The 13,782-nt window shown below is 52.8% G+C and overlaps 4 protein-coding genes across 4 annotated transcripts; 2 read left to right on the top strand and 2 right to left on the bottom strand.

Annotated features, from left to right (window-relative positions):
• Positions 1 to 283: 283 nt before the first annotated feature.
• Positions 284 to 2,172, bottom strand: MIND_00914900 (Glycoside hydrolase family 5 protein; the record flags this gene model as incomplete). Its single annotated transcript, XM_037365784.1, has 10 exons — positions 284 to 407; positions 459 to 661; positions 712 to 787; positions 839 to 994; positions 1,044 to 1,074; positions 1,124 to 1,136; positions 1,194 to 1,256; positions 1,307 to 1,715; positions 1,764 to 2,016; positions 2,070 to 2,172. 10 exons carry the CDS (start codon positions 2,170 to 2,172, stop codon positions 284 to 286), a joined length of 1,431 nt encoding a protein of 476 aa, XP_037217196.1.
• A 469-nt stretch (positions 2,173 to 2,641) lies between these two features.
• Positions 2,642 to 3,641, top strand: MIND_00914800 (Glutathione S-transferase; the record flags this gene model as incomplete). Its single annotated transcript, XM_037365783.1, has 5 exons — positions 2,642 to 2,695; positions 2,840 to 3,143; positions 3,197 to 3,339; positions 3,382 to 3,432; positions 3,483 to 3,641. 5 exons carry the CDS (start codon positions 2,642 to 2,644, stop codon positions 3,639 to 3,641), a joined length of 711 nt encoding a protein of 236 aa, XP_037217195.1.
• Positions 3,642 to 4,101: 460 nt separating this feature from the next.
• On the top strand, positions 4,102 to 5,666 carry MIND_00914700 (3-carboxy-cis,cis-mucoante lactonizing enzyme; the record flags this gene model as incomplete). The annotated part of the gene is made up of 4 exons (XM_037365782.1): positions 4,102 to 4,220; positions 4,267 to 4,414; positions 4,463 to 4,795; positions 4,839 to 5,666. 4 exons carry the CDS (start codon positions 4,102 to 4,104, stop codon positions 5,664 to 5,666), a joined length of 1,428 nt encoding a protein of 475 aa, XP_037217194.1.
• A 4,048-nt stretch (positions 5,667 to 9,714) lies between these two features.
• On the bottom strand, positions 9,715 to 11,031 carry MIND_00914600 (uncharacterized protein; the record flags this gene model as incomplete). Its single annotated transcript, XM_037365781.1, has 5 exons — positions 10,604 to 11,031; positions 10,528 to 10,554; positions 10,413 to 10,478; positions 10,304 to 10,363; positions 9,715 to 10,252 (listed from the first exon to the last, which is right to left on the bottom strand). Exons 1-5 carry the CDS (start codon positions 10,876 to 10,878, stop codon positions 9,715 to 9,717), a joined length of 966 nt encoding a protein of 321 aa, XP_037217193.1. The 5' UTR covers positions 10,879 to 11,031.
• Positions 11,032 to 13,782: the final 2,751 nt, after the last annotated feature.

The raw sequence follows: 13,782 nt of genomic DNA, 5'->3' as shown, positions 1-13,782 counted from the left end.
CAGAATGTGTGGACGGCGCATTTTGCGTGTATTATAACCCATACTACTCGCAATGCCATGTCGACTGGGGTAATTCTGCCAGTGCGGGTGCAACTGCGACATAGTAAGGTGTGTTGCTGGAAACATGATGGTCGAATGGCAGCTAACCTATGACAGCCGATGGGCGAAGAACAACCATTTCATGACATACTTAGTCGCGGCTTCTTGAAGTATTATGTCGGCAGAGCGTTGTGAATCAATCATTATTGGGAGGAAGCTACAATACACACACACACACACACATTCACCCCCGAGCTTTGACTGCGGCGGCATGCTGGCCAATCATCGCGTACACTGGGTCGCTGGGGTATATGGCATACCCATCATTCGGCGACGCGCCACCATTCGCTAGGTTCGAGCCTGCTTGCCTATCGATCGTGATGGTCAACAGCAGCCCCGACACCGGAAGTAGCACCTACCACACAAGATCCCCCGTCAGCCCGCTGCTCAGAACCGTTGAGTACCACGTTGCGTAGTTCCCTGCGCGCGTCGTTCCTGAGTTGGTTAGCCCGAACTCTTCCATGAGTACGGGCTTCTTAGTGCTGTTCATTACTGCCGCGTGGTCGTTGATCCATTGCTGGCCCCAGGCAACGTCGCCGGTGCCGGAGTGACCCCATGCATCCTGAATGCTCATGAACAAAAAGATTTTTTTGCTGAGGAACCATCACATACTGGATACATGTGGAACGTCCCGAAGTCGAGAGAGCTGATGAGCATGTTTGCCGCAAAGTCAACCCCTGCCGATCCCCTTCATAAGTTAATTCAAGTTGCTCAATCATGTGTGAAGGAATGGACGCACTGGTAGACGTAGTCGTAGTCGTGGCTTCCAGGCTGGTTGAAGAAACCCTCGTCGCCGATGGCCACGAGATGGTTCTTGTCAATACTCTTGATATACGACGATATATCAGCAGCCCATGTGGTTATTGTCGTCGTATTGCATGTTGCAGAAGCGACGCTAGAAGGACAGGTCAACGTTTGGATACGGAATATAAATCGGGACAAACCTCGTGCTTCCCGCGCATCTGGGCTCGTTCGCTTCAAAAAGATGAGTGCCTGGGATCCGAGAGCCAAGGCATTCACTGACCAAGCTCCCACGCCTGCACAAGGATGAGATGGACATGCAGACAAAATGCACAAGACCATATTGCACGCACCATAATAGTCGGCTCGTTGAGGTATCTGGTCACAATCGCCTGGATGTAGCTTTTGTATGCCGCCTGAAATGGCTGACGTCAAGACGGGCTCGGACTGGTATCGAGCGGCGTACGATGGTAGTCGGGTTCGTATAGAAAGTATCGTGCGGCAGGCCAGTCCCGAGAAGTTGATTCGTATAAACATCCATTCCGCCAAAGTCCGACCAGTTGTTCGTCAGTGCGACAATGAGGCGGATTCCGTGTGCCTTTGCCGCCGCGACGAGAGTGTCTTGCGCCCGAGTATCAGCTGTTGGCCAAGCGAGGAATGGGGAACGCTCACCAAAAGCGCCGAGGCCGTTCGCGCCGGTATTCACCGTCGCGGTCTTGCCGTTCCAGAGGTGGAAATAGATCCCGCTCGCGCTCGTCACCTCGTTGAAGCCCATCGTCCGGGTAACAGTCGCGCCGGAGTTTGCGATGTCGGCGAACGCCTGGTTGATATCGGCCGCATTGTATCCCAAGAGCGCGGGCCAGTACGCGTTGGAGCTGTTGGACCGTAAGTTATACTTCGTGTATACTAACAACAAAACAGACCCAACGACGGTGAACGGCGACCCGTTCAATGTGAAGCGCGTGCCGGAGGTTTTGACAAAGCCAGTTTGGGCAGGCTGTGACGCTGACGCGCTCGCAGAGGAGCTTGCTCGGGTGCTCGAGCTGGAGCTTTTCACCGTCGTGGACGAGCTCGCGCTGGATTTCGTTGCGCTGCTGACGGTTGTTGTGCCAGTTGACGGGACACATTGGTAGTAATAGTCATTGAGGACTGTGCAAGTTGTGCCAGCGACACAAACTGTAGAGTTAAGTGAGAATACGGTTGAATGCGACACCATACGAGCGACGCACCTGTGTCTCCAGAGTAGTTAATGCCGCCACATTGGCCCCAGACGTCGACTGCGACCGCAGCCGATACCCATACCAGGAGAGGAAGAAGGTCCTGTGAACGCATAATGCTGCAAAGCTAGACAAGACGACACAACGCACATATATGTCCAGCTCCGGGTAATTCTCGCGTCAGCGTCGGAGTTGGGTCGCGGTCATGAGCGCGGTAGTCAGCATTCGCGGTGCCAATAGGTGTTGGGCACGATAGCGGGCGCCGTATGCCTTGCGCTGCTACGCCAGTGGCTGGTGGTCCAAAGTGTTCGAAGGGACATGGACGTTTGCGTCAAAAGAGTAACGCGTCAATTTGATCCGAGTCACACCGCGCTGCTTCTTTTCTTACGCCATCATGACGGAGGCTATGGGCACACAACGACGGCAACGACGGGGGCGATAGGTGGGACCCGTGGACTCCAGCCTTCACGACACATGAAGTCCCGACTTTATGCCACCGGGAGGCCACTCTGTTGCCATCAGGCCTGAAACTTGGCGGAAGAAAAATTGTTTTCTGCGAGCACCTTCCCGGACACCGGCTATCTATGATGACACCGGAGCGCCACATCATTGACCCGCCCCCGATTTATCGCATATCGGTCAGCGACGGCGTACTTAGTGCTCAAAGCCCCACCCACTCGTCAACTCCGTGACCATAATGCTGGATTCCATCCCCCCAATAACCCTCCACTGGCTGAACGGCAGCCGCTCGCAGCGCATCCTTTGGCTCCTTGAGGACTCAGGAGCTCCACCTGCCATACACACTCAAGACCTACCAGCGCGACCCGCTCACGCGCCGTGGCGATCCAACCCTCAAATCGGTCTCACCCCTTGGGAAGTACCCTGTCATTGTTGTTGGCAACGCTGTGCTCGTGGAGCATTTCGGCGGCCGGGCCGACGCACCGGGACTCGTGCCGCCGCGCTGGGCCGCGGGACAGGAGGGCGCCGCAGGCGGGGAAACTGCGGCACGGCTGCGATACCGGCATTTGCTGCATTATGCCGAGGGTTCCCTGATGCCGCTGTTGGTTGTGAATATGATTGTCACTAGTGAGTTATCCTGCTTGTGGTGATGTTCTCAGTTCAGGACTGAGACCGTACAGACGTTCAGGCGCCAGAGGTTACGGCGACGATCCAGAAGGGATACACGGAGCCGAACCTCATGTCACACTTCCAATTCATCGAGGGCTTACTGTCGGACGGCGGCCATACCTTTGCGGATCGACCCTTACCTGCGAGTTGCCTTGTGAATGAGTCTGATACATGTACTTACAACAACGGCTTGCAGGTGCAGATATTCTTATCAGCTTCCCTCTCATCGTCGCTGTCAAGGGCAAAGGTATTCGCTCCCTCAGGGATGAACTTGACTTGAAATTTGAATGTTCACAGGCCATCGACCGAACGTGCTCACTCTGGACGCACATCCACACATCTTTGCCTATCATAGCCCATGTGGAGCTCATTCAGCAGGAGGCAGGTTATCAGCGTGCGGTGAGCAAGATAGTGAGCGTCCTCGGAGAGAACAAGGTCACGCCTGAAGATGACTAGATACCTACTGTATTACTAGTAGATATATTGATTGAATGCAATCTAGTCTTACGGAGACTTGTAGCTTATCAAGATGGTCATCTGCTACTTCAAGTTGATTTTTATAGCGCCAATCTACTGAAGTATTTTTGGATTACCTCCCAGATACATGATTCTCGCCTCTATAGAAGACCTGAACCATCCAGCGTTGTCCAAATCTTCATTTTTGCGTTGGCCGTTTGACTTGATACAGATATGCGCGCTCGCCGAGCACGAGCAGGGCCGCCAGTCCCCGCCACACATCCGGCGCATCAGTCCGATCACCGTTACGTATTCTCCTCATTCTTGCCTCTTCCCATCATCATCATCGCGTCTCCACGACGGACATCCGACCCAGCACCCATGACCCCGGCACTGACGACTGTGGGTCCGTCCTGGGAACCCCATCGCTCGCTTGACCTCCCGCCACGTCGACACCCAAATGCTCTGCGCGCTCCCTCTTTTCACCCTCGCAAGTGTCGCTGCGGGACTCGCCGCCCATGGTGCACAACCTAAACATGGCCAAGCGAAGCACCATGTGCTAGTGGGCAATTTCGGAAGGTACGTCATCCAGCTTTGCTCTCGTATGCCGCTCATTAGGTGCCAGCGAGTACAACGTCACACTCATGCTGGACGGCACACAGGATGTCGGGCTTGGATTCCTCTACGCGCTCGAAATTGACACGGAGAAGAAGAGTTTGGAGCTGGTCAAGACCTCCCCCGCTGCTGCCGCCCACCCGTGGCTGTCTGTCAACGTGCGTGGCCGCCTTTTTCCGTCTTTCCCTGACTCACTCTGTCCGCAGCGCAAAGCGGGGGTCGTCTACGGCTCAGGCTGGTCGAAGCCCGTCAACGGAACGAGGACATTTAGCTCTTACGCCATCCAGCCCGACTATTCCGTGTCGCTGCTCAACACCGTCGTTTCCTGTGGCACGAAACCGATCGCCAACGACTTCGTCCCTGAAGCAGGAGAGCATGGCGTCCTCTACGGGCTGGATTTTGTGAATCCGTGTGGTGAGGCGTGGGCGGTGTCGAAAAACGGGGCATTGGAGCGCCAGGTGCAGGCGCTGGGCTTTGAGGAAGGGTCGACGCTGCATGGGTTCGTGACGACACCGGATTTGAAGTACATGTACATCATGGTGCGTGTTGGTCATTGTTTCTGATCGCTCTATGTATCCACAGAACTTGGGCGGCAACAACGTCCACGGATACTCTCTCTTCCTCTCGAACGGCACACTGTCCTCACTCGCGCTCTACCCGCCCTCCGAAGTCGCAGCTGGCCCACGCCACGCCGTCATCTCTCCGTCAGGCGCCTACCTCTACCTGATCGACGAAGAAGGCCTCAGAGTTGACCAGTTCGCCATCTCTCAATCAAGAGGCGCACTCGAATTCACCTCGGTCTCGCTTGCTGTAACGCCCTTCGGCCTCGCGCCTGCCAACGCAAGTTTATACTGGGGCGATGAAATCGTCATCTCTTCTGATGGTCGCACGCTCTATGCCAGCACGCGCTCGCGTGTTGCTGGCCCAACCACACCAGGCTACATCTCTGGCTGGGCGCTTGACGCAACGGGCGCGCTTGTGTCGCAGGACCCGCTGTTCGTCAAGGGCACCCCGGGCGCCGGCGGCACGAGCAATATTCTCAGCGTGTCGCCATGGGGTGATGCGAGCAAGGACATGCTCGTTCTCACAGACCAAGACCAGGACTTTGTCGCGCTGTATGAGCTGCAGGGAAGGGAACTTGTGCTTCTCGACCGCGTCAAGTATGTAGCAGTTTTTCTGAGTCCCCTCGCGGATCCAGCGGCTTATCGATCTTTCGTAGTATCACGGGCGTCAACTGCTGTTCGGGGTCAGTGTGGCTGGATTGACCTGCAAAGATGTACACGTGTCGAGGTTAAAACAATGACCGGTTGTGTCGCCTTCCGGATGCCGCCCGGCTCCCGAATGCTGGATTCTAAGAAGTCTCGGAAGGCCACGGCCATCACCGCATTGGTGTTATCGCCAGCCTTATGAGGAGGCTTCGCCGGTAGGTGCTTTGTTTGCACGGCTACACGCCTTCACCTTCGCAGTTATGTTCATACCGGAGTGCTGCATTCAGAGGATAAGGGGTCCGCGATAACGAGCGACGCACAAAAGAAGTTGGATGTCGCCCTGCTTTTGCAAGCTCCGGGCAACGAGCATGCGCGTGCCTTCACGGGTGTTGGGGTTTCTGACGCCGGGACCAGTAGATGCAGAGCGCCATCACGGGCCCTGGCGCACCCCGCGCGCTCAAAAGTGATCCGCTCGCCGCATCATGGGCCATGGTGGCGACCAACTTGGAAGTGCGGCGCGTGGTCCTCCGCTCCTGCCGACCTACCTTCTCGACGTCGGAGTGCGAGCGCGCTGTCATGACTCATCCCGCCAGCGGCCCACGCCTCCCTCTGCGGGTGTAGGTTCTTTCCGAATTCTTCGTCAACATCAAGTTGTTGACCGTATATATAGAGGACGCTCGGCCTGGTGGTAGAAACTACCTCTTATATTGCGACTGATGGCATTTAGTGTCCCGGTCGAGCTGCTCTACAGCACCGAGCTCCGCTTCCGCGTCGAGCCTGCAGCAATGTCGCCAAACAACTTCGTCGTGGATATTGCGCCAACCGACATCATGACACCTCAGCACTTCGACGTTATGCAGAGCGGAACTCACCTACAGATCCGAACGGTCCAGGATGCATTTGGACTGTCGGTGGTTCTCTCCGCCACAACGGACCGGGTTGGGCCGGCATGTGCGGATGACTGGTTGCACGTGAACGTCGGTGGCTTCCCGTCTTCAAGTCCGCTTGCAGACATTCGGCGGTTTTCTGACTGTGCGTCCAGTACGAATTTAAAGACCAAGGTATTTGTCTGCTCACCGTCCGTTTTGCAGGGCTCGATGTCACGGTGCCTCTCGCAGCTTCATCGGAATGCCTCCCAGGGAGTCAAGGTGCTGGAGGCTCGATACCGTTTTGTGAATTTGAAGGTGCGGGCGGTTATAAATCCATCCGGTGCTTACCGGGCAATTAGACTCGGGTGCGTTCCAGCACGACAAAAATACTAGCTATCTGTCGCATTTCGCCATTGGTAGGGAGCCAAATCATATGTTAAATTTATGTAGGCGCCGCTGACAATTTGGTCCCAGATCCTTCAGGTTTTCTGGATGTGAATGCCTTCCTGCCGACGCCGAGTTGGACGTCCCCGTCCACTGCGAGTAGTGTCCTGGACAACGACGCTTTCGCATCCCCGGGACAATCAAACGCCAGACTGCCCAAGGACTTCCCGTGCACGGTTGGCTGCGCGCGGCGATTCTCGCGGAAGCACGACCGGTTCCGCCACGAGGTTACGCAGCACGGACGGCGCGCCACGTGGCGATGTGCCACGTGCGCCCGGTTGTTCTCGACGGCAGCGACGCTTGGACGGCATAAATGCAAGCTCCGTGTATTAGGGTAAAATGGTTGTTTAGACCAATGGCATGCATATATTGTCAGCGTACTTGTCAGGCAAAAGATAATCGTCAAACCACCGGCACAAGCTCGTGCTCAGTCAGCCAGGCCAGCAGGTGCTCCCACCGGCCCCCGTCTTGTCCGCCGGAAATACGTCGCGCACCCTGCCAGTATTATACTGTTCAGATCATATATTGATACATATAATCATAGCATTCATGGGGAAACAGGCATAATGTGTAGGATATTCTATTATATTAAATTTTAGCAGTGAAGGCCTTAAGTCATAAGCCCTTACATAAGGGCTTACATTACTTAAGGCTTAATTGGTGCCTGTCAGGAGCCTTAAGGGCTTAATGTCACATGTCACATCACACAAACTATTTTAAAACAACTGAGATGCCTTATCTTACTAGTGAAACTTGATATACAAGGGAAAAGCAGTTTATTCCAGAGTTTTTTTCACAAAATCTTCAAGCATAACTTGATATATGGGCCAGGCTTGTGGCTGCAATACATACTACAACTGACCTACAGAGGGGTAGAGCTTCTACCAGTAATTCCAGCTAGTATGTGGGTAGGGGAGAGCATGATGTCAGCCTAATTGCGGTGGATCATTAGCTGTAGCTGCACAGAGGGCTTTCTGAAAATTTCCTTTTTAGGCAATTAAGTGCTTAAGCCCTATGGCTTATTTAAGGGCTTAAGGCTTACTTAAGGCTTAATCGATTTTGGAGCCCCAAATTAAGGGCTTATGAACATCACTGAATTTTAGGACCCCAAACGACTTGTGGCCGTTTGCTCACATGCAAACAGCTGTAAGGGCAACCCTGGAGACTCCGACGAAAGCCTAGCAGGGGAGGATCCAAAGCGTGAATAAGACTACAGGAAATACACGGAGGGACCGACCTAGCAGGGGAGGATCCAAAGAGAAGAAACTCTAAGGGTCCGCCTGCTAGGGCGCCAACTATATACTGGTCGTCCGTAACTGCCGACGTAGAGCGCAGAAGGCCTGAGCGGCGTCGCAGGCTCTGTCCCAAGGTGATCGTTGGGAGGGTCTTGACGGATCGGTGATTGTGCGGGCGAAGGAGGCCGTGGACGATGGTCGGGGTGGGTCGGAGTGTCCGAGGGGGCGCCGGTCGGATGCGCCTCGGATGCGTTCGGAGGGTCCGAAGGAGGCCGAAGCGGGGGTTCCCCCTGACAACAGCTGTCAACTCGATTCACACCGGTGTGCAACTCGTATTAATAACTCTTCAAATCAAGTTGATACGAGTTGGTCACACTGCCTTGGCTCAACTTACACCCAACACTGATGTTGTTGCCATGGCGACTACTGATGTGATCAAAAGTGGCGCATAAATTCTTTTTTGTTTGATTTCAGGCAAATTTTAAGAACCAGTTTTTTGGTCAATGTGAGTGCTGACACTTAATCAAGATAGTATGCTTGTTCCATCTACAGCGAAGTCCTCCTAGTGCCCCAGGCTGCCGTACTGTGTTTGCTGAAGTATTGGGTTCGCGAAACCCGAGCCATCGCCGGCTGGATGACATTAGCGCCGGACCGCCATCATCGACGCAGAGCGTCGGGATTGTTCTACAAGATTCCATTGACTCATTAGCTAGAACTTGCTAGAGTAGTATACGTACTACTGTGTTACTCTGTAGTGGACATTGATCTTCCTCCTTTTCCTTCAACAGTGTTGGAAGAAATAAATTGCTAGTATTATAAGTGTTGTGTGGTGGTTGCCTGTTCAACGCGGGCGCTGACTCGTAAACAAGAGGAGGGCCCAAGGGGGGCGCAAGATGCCTATCACGGCTATGGGGCAGGGGGGGGGGAGGGTCCAGAGCCTAGAAAAAAAACTTTTGTGTTTGGTGTAGGGATGCTTCAAGAGGTACTTAGGAGGCCTTAGGAGGCCTTTCATATGTAGATCTTCCATGTTAAATGCCATTTTATACCTTTGAATGCAGTGAAACCCAGTTTTTTTGGTGAAGTGACTAAACTTGTCACAGTCTTTGATAGCATCAACATATCATCATGATGCAAGAAGCAATACAACTTTATATGAAAGTTCATTTAAAGGCATAGGAACATTATAATAGCCTAGTTACAATTTAATTTAATCACATTTTCCATTTTCAAGACCTCTATCGATCATTTTGATGCGATTTTGATCGCATCAGTCACGTTTTCGTGGGAGATCATTACTATATAAGGCAGGAGGGGGGAGGGGGGGGGTCCAGTGGGCGCAAAAAAAAACTTTCAGCCCTATGTATGTAATTTCCACCTTGCGCCCCCCTTGGGAGGGCCTTGGAGTTACTTTTGGTCTAATCGTCTGGGCAATTTCGGTCCTGAATCGGACCTGACTCCTGATTCCCAGCGGGAATGGTGGGCAACTGAGGGCGCCCGGCGCATGACGTGCACAATTGTGCAGGTCTCTAGCGTCGGTGGTTGCATGTTCGAAGCAGGCTCAGACTAATAGGATGTTCTCGTGTATCATTTTTCACGGGCAAACAGGCGCCAAGGGACGATCTTTGCAACGACGTACATTCCACGCGGGTGGAAAACATTAAGAGGTAACTAAGATAACTCCGCCCTCGATTTCCCGGCGAGGCTAGCGCGCGAAGGGGTACGCGTCCTTCTCCCTGTCGCGCGACGCGTGCTTGTAGCGCTGCGGCGCGAGGTCCGCCGCGTACAGCGCCGGCTGGGCACGTGTCGACTGGGCGCGCGAGATGGACGACGCGGCGTACGACGACGGCGCGGCCGCGGTCGGGGCGTCGGTGGAGATGCTGATGGCCGAGCCCTCCACGGAGACGTCGTCGAACTCGGCCTGCAGCCCCGCGCCGCGCGCCGCGAGGTACGCGTTCGGGGGCGCCGCGGCGACGGCCGGCCCGGCTCCGGGCGCGGCGGCCTTCTCGGGGTCGTGGCCGCCGCCGGGCTGCCGGACCATGCGGCTGCGGTGGAACGTGACGCTGCGCTGCACGTCGGCGCGCGCACGGGCCCGGCGGCGGAGGACGAAGAGCGCGGTGCCGATGACCAGAAGGATGAGCAGAACGCCGGCGACGATGCCGCCGATGACGGCGGGTTTGAGCGCGGGGCCGGGGAGCGCGGAGGCGGACGGGGAGGGGAGGGACGGGAGCGTTGAGCTGCTGCTGCGAGACGGGGGTGAGAATCGAGCGGTGGGAAGGAACGGCAGGGCGCACCTGCTGAAACCGGCCTGCGCGGCGTCGCCGACGTCGTCACGGTCGTTGGTGGACTCGATGCTGCGTGACAGGGGTGAGGCAGAGGGACACCGCGAGCGGGACAACGCACTTGTTGATTCCGGTCGGCGTCACCGTGAACAGCTTGCTCTGCGCGAACACGCGGAGCGGGTCGTCTCTGCACCCCAATCAGCGCTCTCCCCTGTGTTCGGATGAGAACTACGCACGGGTCGACGGCCGATATGAAGAACGTCCTGCACCCGCACGCTCAGCCTCCCCTCACAAGAGAACGAGCACACGCACCCAATCGCGAGCGGGACATTCATCACCCCGCGGCCCGTGCTCGCGGGGACGTCCACGACGCCCGGGACGAGCGTCGTCGCCCCGCCCACGGGCCGGTTCACCATGAGCGCGAACCGGGGCGGGTCGCCCGCGTCCTGCGCCGCCGACCACGCGACGGGCACCGTGCCGCTCCCGACGAACGCGAGCCCGTCCGACTTGGGCGTGTGCACCTTCATTGCGCCGACCACATCCGCCAGGGGCATGAAAAGAAGGAGGAGAAAAGCATAGAAAAGCATTCCGGAGCCAGCCCGGGGAGAACGAACGGAACGGGGCCCGAAGGGGGGAAGGGAGATGGTGGGCGGAGGGAGGGAGGCTCGCTCCCCGCGACACACGACACAGCGACGGCCAAGCGCATCCCCGTCCCACGCACACGACCGTCGACAGCAACGCGTGGCGGTGTCCTTGGCGACCGCGCAACCGCGCCGATCCTGCTGATGCCAGGGCTCGCGTCACATGCCCGGGCGGATCTCCCACGCAACGCGCGTGGGCCTGGGATTCGGAATTGCGCCAGTGGCGTCGAGATGGCGAGTTCGCGAACTGGCTGGCCGGAAAAAAAGGGGACAGAAATTCTAGTGTTGGCCTGTTATAATGATATCACAAGGTATACTAGACAGGGCTCGGAGCTTTGAATATTACTTGAATAAACTGATTTTTTAATTATAAAAGAAATCCCACTAATTATAGAATAGGTGCACAATAACCCTGATAAATATCTGGTCTACTATGATCTACACAGGGAAAATTCAAAACTTTCTTTTCCCATTAAAAGATGAATTTAATGTAAACATTTTAATTCTTCTTTCTATAGGGAAGAAAGATCATATATCTGAATTAGCATAAATAGTTGCTTTTCAAAGATATTTCCCTTGTATGGAAAGGACCTGTTTCAGGAAAAACTGAAATGTCAATTGAAAGTTCATCTTTTCAATACAGATTTGTATACCTATTTCTTTGTCGTAGAAAGGAAATGTTTTTATTTTTTTCACAAAGAAGCTATTTATATTCATGTTTTCATGTCAATGAAAATAACATCTTTATATCTTTGGCAGAAAGGACATCATTTGTTTCCCCTTTCATACAAGAACAAAGAGCATCTTTCTGAAAAAGTCAGAAAGATGATGTTTCCTTACCCCTTTCATGTGATCAAAAAGCACACCTTTCTCTTTGTCTTGAAAGATGTTCTTTCTATCTGCTAACAAAGGTGCATATAAAGAAGACCTTTCTAAAAATGGCAGAAATATCATCTTTTATACCACAAATAAAGAGGAATATAAACCACATATTTTTGAAATGAGTGAAAATATATTCTTTATAGTACACAGAAAGGGGTATTCAAAGCCATATGGAAAGGTTAGCTTTTCAATAACTTTTCCATCCCTGTGAAAGACATTCTTTTTGTTCTTACAGAAAGCTTGATAAAGAAGAGTCATTTATGAAATAATTAATATATCATATTTCTTGGTTGAGGAAACATGTATCTAAATATGTACATTCAATACATGTTTAAAAGGGAAAAGAAATTTTTGAATTTCCCGTGTGCTACATAGATTGCAATACAAGTCAGTAAACTTTAGATACTTACTCATTGATTTGTGGGAAAATTACGAGCACTTAGTACATATCGAGGTGTCAGCATGGCAAATAGCCCCAGATATAATGTTTTTATGGTACTGGGTGCAATATATCATGTACAGCTTTGTATCCCAATTAGTTTTAGTCACATTTTACAGCTTTTGATACCAATTTGGGGTTTTAACAGCAGTAACTCCACAAATGGAAATGTGGAGCAAATGAATCGCTAAGGCCTGTGCCAAACATCTGCATACATTCACATAACATGTGCTTAATATAAGAGTAATAGTTGTTCTAGAAACTCTTCTCTCTGATTTTACAACACTTATAACTGGGTATTGTAAGGGCAACCCCAGAGGCCTGAGATCAAGGTCCACTGGTATAATACATACATTTATTCCTAATTACTTGGGGAGCTTTTCCCTGATGCTTTAGTGATGTCTAGAGCCAGGCCCAAGCCCAAGCCCAAGCCCAAGCCCCCGGCCGTGGCAAGCCCCACCCCAGGGCCAGTACTTTTTTTCCCATTCTTTTCACTGGTTTAACAGAAAAGAAAACAATTAATCTGGCAATTTAATCTTTTGTTATTTTCTTGGCAAGAGCAGTGCACATGCACCTGGACACACTGCAAACTTAAAGGCAGAGTGGCAAAAGACTAGTTGCTAGACTGTATTTATATATGGAACAGCAGACCAAGCATGTCCTGCCATGCCACATGGTCCTATACACCGTGCTTACTGTGCAGGAGAAAAGTCAGCCCTTTGGCATTCTTGTGGCATAGATGCTCCAATCTAGGAAGCTTATTTTTACTATATATTTCTTTCCAGTTGAAGCTGTGTGCGCCCAAATGACTGGCCGCTGCATGCACAGTCGTCCGCAATAATAGCACAGTATTTACATAGCCACCTGTATTATATTTAAGCCAGAATGTGATTCGTTGCCCGTTGCACGTTTGCAACGGGTTCCCTACTCATCTGGCGACTTGAAATCCAACACAAACACGCAGTATAACCCTTCAAACGACCACTCAGGCCTGCTAATCGTCTGGGGCGCCGTTTTATCGCTGATATACAATTGACGCTCGAATCATTCTTCATCTCATCTCTAATAACTGATGACTCCTCCCATGTTTCCTTTGCCAAGCTTAATGACTCGAACTATGCTTCCTGGGCTTTTATGATGGAAGCCCATCTTACATCCAAGGAGCTGTTTGATGGACTTGTGGAGATCACTGTAGACGTCCTCGACCGCACTGGGGCTGCACGTCCTCAAACTGACATTGATGCTGATATCGAGAAGAAGAGGAAGGCGAGGTCGGTGAAGAAGATGAACCAGGCACGTGCAGAGATGATTTTGCACGTGGAGCCGAGCCAGTTCGCGCATATGCGCTCAAAGGATCCTCTTGATGTATGGCTGGACCTTAAAGCTGTGCATTGCGCTCGTGGTTTTGTTGCAGGCTTGACGCAGAGAAAGAAGTTTCTTGCAATGAAGATGACAAAGGGGCAGAGCATGACCAGCTGGATTGGGAAGGTCAATGAGCAGGCGTTCAAGATGGGAGAGGCAGACATTAG

This window comes from Mycena indigotica, assembly GCF_014461135.1.
Source record: "Mycena indigotica strain 171206Taipei chromosome Unknown Mind.scaff0008, whole genome shotgun sequence".
Lineage (NCBI taxonomy): Eukaryota > Fungi > Basidiomycota > Agaricomycetes > Agaricales > Mycenaceae > Mycena > Mycena indigotica.
The sequence above is the reverse complement of the archived record's forward strand: the minus strand, read 5'-3'. Positions and strand labels throughout refer to the sequence as shown.